Source organism: Eurypyga helias, unplaced genomic scaffold (assembly GCF_000690775.1).
Source record: "Eurypyga helias isolate BGI_N326 unplaced genomic scaffold, ASM69077v1 scaffold4984, whole genome shotgun sequence".
Lineage (NCBI taxonomy): Eukaryota > Metazoa > Chordata > Aves > Eurypygiformes > Eurypygidae > Eurypyga > Eurypyga helias.
Window position 1 is genome coordinate 117,781 of NW_010245504.1, and position 7,617 is coordinate 125,397.

The 7,617-nt window shown below is 43.2% G+C and overlaps 1 protein-coding gene across 1 annotated transcript in view; it reads left to right on the forward strand.

Moving 5' to 3' along the window:
- Positions 1-7,617, forward strand: part of CALD1 (caldesmon 1) — a 121,119-nt gene that overhangs the window by 82,083 nt on the left and 31,419 nt on the right. Inside the window, exons 3-5 of the mRNA XM_010150082.1 lie at positions 4,117-4,263; positions 5,905-6,859; positions 7,496-7,579. Of these exons, the coding sequence (XP_010148384.1) occupies positions 4,117-4,263; positions 5,905-6,859; positions 7,496-7,579 (1,186 nt within the window). The remainder of the gene's footprint in view (positions 1-4,116; positions 4,264-5,904; positions 6,860-7,495; positions 7,580-7,617) is intronic.

Sequence of the window (7,617 nt, forward strand, 5' to 3'; positions counted from 1 at the left end):
TATAAAATGCCTACTGTAGCAAGTCCCTGAGCTTGATCAGGAAACTTCAGTGCTGTCATATTTCAGACAATAATGATAACGTAGTAGTACTGGGCAAGAGACTCTAAAACCAAAGTGCCTAGCATAAGGTTTGGACTGATTTGTGGTTTCAAGTGCAAACCAGTTGAAGCTGGATTGTATGAAATGGTTTCAGCCCCATAATCATTACTAAGTTTCTTACTAGGCTATAGCTTTATCTAAACTCAACGCTTGAAATAAAACTCGGAGGGTTCTAAATGTCTCTGAAGAAGTTCTGAGGCAGATGGCCCCATCACCTATATTCCCAGTCCTGTGAACATTTTCCTCTCTAGACCGTAGGGTCCCCACTTTGAGTTTGAAGGTAATGTTTTAGAGTTACTGGAATAATCAGATTTATTGTTGACTTCAACAGGTTTGGGACTTCAGTCCTGGAGATACAAAATTGACCCAGCCGCTCAACAGGCCGTAATATTTGCTGTTACTTTTTAACCCTACCTAGTGCGGTGGGAAATGTCTCGTATAGATGCGCTGCTGAGTTTCCCGTACGTAGGTTCTGCTGCGTGGGAAGTATGACAGACGGGGCGCTAATGCTTCACCGGCTATTTATGCTTTTTATCACTAGGTCACAGAGATTGCACTGCTTTTTCTCATATCAGGAACACAGAGAAGGTAACAGGAGAAGCAGCCAACACTGTGATTTTTTCACTCCCCCCCCCAATCAATTGTTGTTTAGACCAAGAGTGTGTTATCTTTGGTAATAAGGTGTAGATCCGTTTCCAAGTCGTCTTCTTTAAATCTGAATATTTAATAAGAGGTATCACATATCAGAAGGCTTGGCATATCTCTAAGAGCATGCTGTGCTGTGCCCTCATTGCCTGAGATAACTGGGACAACTAACTGTGGAAGGCGACTGGCCTGCAAAGGCTTAGAACGGTTATGTGGAAGGTGACAAATGGGTGTAAGGTTAGTTTAATTCAGTTTGTGGGGTGTTTATGTACGCTGAGAAGCAAGGCTGTTCTCCAAGGGTGGAGAAACAACGCAGATCAGCATGGATCATCAGATTGTCTGATATACAGAGCTGAAGTTTTGGATTCATACTTCATTATTTGTTTACTCTTGGTCTAAAGAATGTCAAAACATGTAGGCACACAGAAGACAGGCCCTGAATAGCTCCTAGATTAATTTTGCTTTTGACAGGTAGCTAGGGAGAGCTCTAAGAGAGAGAGAAGGAAGGGGCAGTCTTCTTGTGATCTAAAACAAACTGGTGTACAGTGGAGGGTGCATGAATTCATGTGTCTGCCTGTGGTTTAATTTCTGTGTGAAACTAGTTTGACACCCTCGGCGACAGAGGAGGAGGAGGCTGCTGCGATACCTAAGGATGCGAGAGTGATGCGCCAGCTGAGTTGGGGTGAATGAAGTCAGTGCACGAGGACTGAGAGGATTGAGTGGAACACTGTAGTCAGAATAATACTATTTTGTGGGCAGAAATGGTATTTGTCTAACTCGCAGCATCTTCCCTATGACTCAATTTCTCATGCAAAGTTGATGGCAGTTAGAGCGACTATGTTGAATTGTTTCATAAATGATCCTGCTGTCAATTTGTGTACAGCATGCTCGTTAGCCCATTAGTTGACTTAGCCAACCACAACCTGCATTTTCAGCCTACTCTACTGTCAGTCTGGCGTGGCTACTGAGGTCCGCATCAGCAAAGCTTGTATTTCTCAGGCAAGAAAAACAGCCTGTAGAAGTACAATCTTGGAAGTAATTTTAACGGAATTGTAAAGAAAATATTATACAGATCTGTAAAATACCATGAGTTGTTGATATGACTGTTTCCAGATGATTGGGGATGTTTCATGTGTCCATGCTGGTGAATAGAATTGAATATTAAGGTGATCCTCATGGGTGGAGCTCATAACTGGCATACTTGCTCTCACCGTAGGAAACCGCTGGGATATGCAGTAAGGCAGTGGATATACTTAAAAGGATACTGAGAGAGATTGTCAGCTTTCTTAACAGATGATCTGCGTGATAAGTGTCCAATTACAGGAAATACATATCTGTCTTCATTTGACTTATTTAATGGGTACCGTTTGGAGGGAGTTTTTTGCTTAGGTTATGTTTTTCTTTACTTTTTTAGCTTTCTGAGCAACTGGTGGTTTTACAAAGGCATTTTAAAGAGGCTTTTAAAAGCAGTTGTTCTCCTTGCTGTGTAGGAGTGTTCTGTGTGGGTACAGAGAGCAAGATAAACTACTTCATCCTCCTGTGGTCTCACTGCAAATACAAATCCTGAGCCATAGGGGCTGGGAATGGATTCAGTCATGGCCATTATCCAGCTGCCACAGGCTTAAGAGCTGTGTGCCCTCTCCTGAGCCCTTATATCTGGAGTTCAGAGTGAAAAAGATCATAGGCTTCTTGCAGCCAGAGCATCTTACTAACGAGTAAGCTTTCTGTGGTCAGTTTGCTAATGCAGTTTTATTCCAGAGAGAGTCTCTTCTGTAAATTAAAGGCCCCATTGGTTTATTATTGTATTCAGATGTTTTCTGTTCTAGACCTAAATGAAATGTTGAACCCCCTTTAAATTGCTTAAAAATTACAGGAAGTGTTTTTCCTTGCTTTCCTAGTGTCGCCTCTAGTTCTTCTAATTCATCTCCTTCCTTTCATCCTCTACTGTGATCCTTCATGGCCATGCTGCTCGTGATTCTCACTCTCTTTGAGAGGAGCTGTTTCTAGAAAGAAAAGTTTGCAACTTCTTGAAGCAGAGCATGAAAGTAGCAAATCAAATCCTTCATGAACTAAGGCCAAAAAAAGTTACATGGGATGAAAATGCTCTTCCAGGTCTGGCAAGTGGCTCAGCCATGTTAGGTTTTTAACTTCCATTTTTAATTTTTAAAGGAAAATTGGAAAAATATAATCTCTCCTGAACTAAGTTCCACCCTTCTTTCAGCAGAGGAGGAAACAGTACCAGAGCAAGGCAATGGCAGAGGCTGGGACCCAAAGCTTTAGTTGCTTTTAATGTTAAAATATTTCTTGAAACATAAGCTTAACTGTGGTTGTTTATACCTGGTGTAGAGCTCTTTTTTTCTCTGTGTGCATTACTGTACAGCTGACTTAAATGGGTGACTACATAAGGAAGGATGACTTCTTAACCATCATATATCAGACCATTGCTGGAAGCAAAGTGAATTAATGCCCTGACTGGGTCTGGCACATGTCAGCTTCCTATTTTGCTTTCCCTGCACAAAAAGATGAGAGGAATGTAGGCCTTTCCCTTTATCTCACCTAGAAATAATGCACCTCAGCAAAGATTTCAATGGGCTGCCGGATTATTAGGATTGTAATGTCTTGCTTCTTTTTTCAAGTAGGATGAAACTAAATGCAATCATCTGTTGGATCAGATGAACCCAATGGCTTCTCTGCTGTAGGCTTTCATCATAGCAGTTATCTTGTATGATTTGGCCTGGCAGAGCTCCGGGCTTAAAAAATTTTGTAGGTGTCACATGTTTGGCACTGAGAGCTGTTGTCATATTTGTGCCTCCTTGCTTTCTAGCCTTTCTGTTTTGGACTACCATCACCAGTTTAAGTGTGTGATATTTAGAGGAGGCTGCTTGGCTAAATCCAATTCCAGTTATGTGGGCTTGAGTGATAGTCTGCTCAAACTCTGTTGTGTGCATTCTGGTAGGATTGTGGTGCAGTCTAGCAGGATGTTTGCTCAGCCACAGAGCTGGACTTATACATACGGTCTTGGTACTTTCTAGGAGCCAACTGACAGTGTGGTGTGGCTGCTGCCTTTGTTATGACTCTTCACAGACAGAGCTGGGCTTATATGGTCTTGGTACTTTCTAGGAGCCAACTGACAGTGTGGTGTGGCTGCTGCCTTTGTTATGACTCTTTTGTTAAGTTCATTTCTGAAAAAGAAAACAAAACCAAGCTTTGAAATTACATATCTCAACAGCTTATTTCAGAGACACCATATGGAACAGGCACTGCAGTCATGCTTGCTGTGCTCTGGTCAACTGCTTTTTGTAATTTTTCAGTGGCAGTGTCCTGTGTGCTATAGCCCCTTTGTTTCTCTATCTCTAATCCTCTCTGTTACAGGCTGTCCTACCAGAGAAATGATGACGACGAGGAAGAAGCTGCCAGAGAACGTCGCCGACGGGCTCGACAGGAGAGGCTGCGGCAAAAGGAAGAAGGAGATCTATCAGGAGAAGTAACGGAGAAATCAGAAGTTAATGCCCAAAACAGGTAACCTTCTGATCTTGTTTACTGACAAGTCCAAAGTAATTTAGGTTCAGCGTATAGAAGTATCACCGGGAGAGAAGTATCCCAGAGAGACTATCTGTCCAAAGTAATTTAGGTTCAGAGTATAGGGGTATCCTGGAGACATCTGTTTCACTACTTATGTTTTAAGCATGGGGTTTGTCAATCCTTGCTCTGAAGAAGACCGGATGCTGTGAGGAGTGCCACCAGCTGTGTGTACGCAGTGGGGTGGAGCATCACTGAAGGTAGGCCATGCTTACGACCCATTCCCCATTCAGGGCTGTCTACATGGTAATTCAGCTGGGGCTTATGGAGAGAGATGCCTCTGAAGCATCCTGCTGTCAGATTCCTCAGGCACGACTGTGTCTGGTCTCACAGACCTCCACAACTTTTGTCCTGCTTATAGGGGCCAAGGCATGGGGGCTTGGCAGGCACCCAGGCCTCAAGCTGCAGCTGAAACAGGCCTGCAAGATGTTGGGTGTGAGCGCTAGACCTCAGCCTCATCTGGCATTGTCAGGGCCATACAGCTATAAACAGCAGGAAAGCTTGTGGAGTGAGGTGCCACTTGTCACGAACTGAGTGGGCAGAGCTGGCCTTCCAGTCTGTCCATCATTTATTCAGTTTCACATAGTCACAAATAATATATTCAGTGTTCCAGTAGCCATAACACAATTGATAGAAGAGACCAGAAATAAACATTATAATATCAAGTTAATGGATACTGAGCACAAGTAGCATTCTATTAAAGACAAGGAGGATGGATATAGATATGAAAAAAGCAACATTTCTGACTGTAGATTATAATCTTTTTCCACAATAAAGGATTGGGGGTGGGGCGGGTGGGAAGCTACAAAGAGAGGCGATTCCTCCACACAGGAGAATTAAACAGCTAAATTTGGAAGGAGACAAAAAATCTCCAGGGACTGAGAGCGAGATCCAGACTTCATACGTACAGATGTTGAATGTCAAATTAGGTGCCCTGCACACTCCATTTTCTAACAGATTATTGTCCCTGTACAGACAATCACAACCTCACTGCACCCTTAATTGGCAGGCTTCCCCATTGTGGACAGTATCCATGGATGTTGTTGCTGAACAGGAGTAGATTCTTGTTGCTAGAGAAATTCACTGAAGTCTGAAAGTATCTTACTTGTGTAGCATCTTCAAAAATGGAACCGGTGGGAAACCTATGCATAAGACATATATACCTCAGGTCACACTGAAGGGATCTTAAAGCAAGCTAAGGTCTTCCAAGTGTTCCGATACAGGGTGCAGAGAGAGAGGATGAATTTGTCAGTGTTTTTCATCTTTCAGCTGCTCCATGTGTCACGGACTGTTCCAGCACCTACCGAGGTCAGTAAGGTTCCCAGGGACTTCAGTGGCTGTTGGAGCTTGCCTAGAAGGAAACCTTTCCTGTCTCTGACATCGTGAAACACAATATTCCTTTACATGTAAAAATGCCAAAATTAATCCCAGGAACCATTTGCTAAATTTTGAAATGTGCAACCTGTTCAGTTTTCAAATCATGGAATGATATTACAGCAAGCTTTTTTCCTAGAGACACCTAAGCATGTATGTTGTTAGATTTTTTTTTTTTTTTAACACAAAATTGTCGCTTCTGTGCAGTGTGGCAGAAGAGGAAACCAAGCGTACTGCAACCACAGGGGGAACAGATGATGAGGCTGCATTGTTGGAGAGACTGGCAAGACGGGAGGAGAGACGCCAAAAACGTCTACAGGAAGCCCTGGAACGTCAAAAGGAATTTGACCCCACAATCACAGATGGGAGCTTGTCCCTGCCCAGCAGAAGAGAAGTAAACAATGTGGAAGAAAATGAGACCACGGGGAAAGAGGAAAAGGCTGAAACACGCCGAGGACGCTATGAGATTGAGGAAACTGAAACGGTTACCAAGTCATACCAAAGGAACAACTGGAGGCAAGATGGGGAAGAAGAGGAAAAAAAAGATGCAAAAGATGAGGAGGTACAGGAGGAGAAACCGAAGGAGGCCCCAATAGAGGAAAATCAGGTAGATGTGACAGCAGAAAAATCCACAGATAAAGAAGAAGTAGTAGAAACAAAAAATCTAGCTGTAAATGCAGAGGAACACAAAGCAGAGAATGATACAAATGCTGTGCTGGAGGGGGAGCAGAGTGTGACTGATGCTGTAGATAAAGAGAAGCTTAGGGATGAGGAAAAAGCTAAGGAAGAAAGGGAAAAACTTGAGGCAGAAGAAAGGGAGAGGCTAAAAGCAGAGGAAGAAAAGAAGGCAGCTGAGGAAAAACAGAAAGCAGAGGAGGAGAAGAGGGCAGCTGAGGAAAGAGAGAGGGCTAAGGCGGAAGAGGAAAGGAGGGCAGCTGAGGAAAGAGCAAGGGCTAAGGCGGAAGAGGAAAAGAGGGCAGCTGAGGAAAGAGCAAGGGCTAAGGCGGAAGAGGAAAAAAGGGCAGCTGAAGAAAAGGCTAAGCTAGAAGCAGAGAAAATAAAGGAAAAACAAAAGATGGAAGAAAAGAAAATAGAAGATAAACAGGTAAAAGAGAAGAAAGTACAAGAGGAAAAACCTCAAACAGCTTTCCTAAGAAAACAGGTACAGTAAACATTTTGCACCAAAATAAGACACCTGTGGTTTGTGAGAAATGTAATGCAAGAAAAAAAAAAAGTTTGAACTGGAATTTCCTCACAGATCTATTCCTGCATTGAAATAACTAATACACATGCTCTCTCTCTTGCTCTCTCTCTTTTAAAATAAAGCTCCTGACATTATGCAGTGCACAACATGCCTGACCTCACTCCATCGTTCCAAGAAAACCTTGCATGTTCAGACTTCTGCATGTGTTTTTTGCTGCCATTTTTCTCAGCTGCTCTAAGCTGGCCTAATGCAGTAACACATGAGGTGGAGGGAGACACATCTTGGCACAAAAATATTATGAGCACCTGGTAAACTGTGTAAGGAATGCGTGTGTTAGAGGCAATCACATGGAGGTCTCTGCTGGGACAAAGGAGCATGATGCCACGCAAGGGAGAAAGGTCCGGGTGGGGGAATGGGAGCATTTGGACAGGGTGGAGGGAGCACAGCTGCACACAGAGATGTGGGCACAGCAGCATATGGTGGAGATGTGGCTGCACACAGGACTGGTACATGAACACAGTGTGAAGGCACAAAAGCACAAACAGATGTAATGTTTTGATATTAAAAAATACTATTACAACCCCAAAAATGAAGGGGGAAGAAAAAGAGGTTAAAGTGGAAGCTAAGCAGGAAAAGTTACCAGATGAGAAGCTGCGACCTACCTCCAAAAAAGATCAGGTAACTTGTAAACCATTGATTTTAGATGTTGTAGGGAA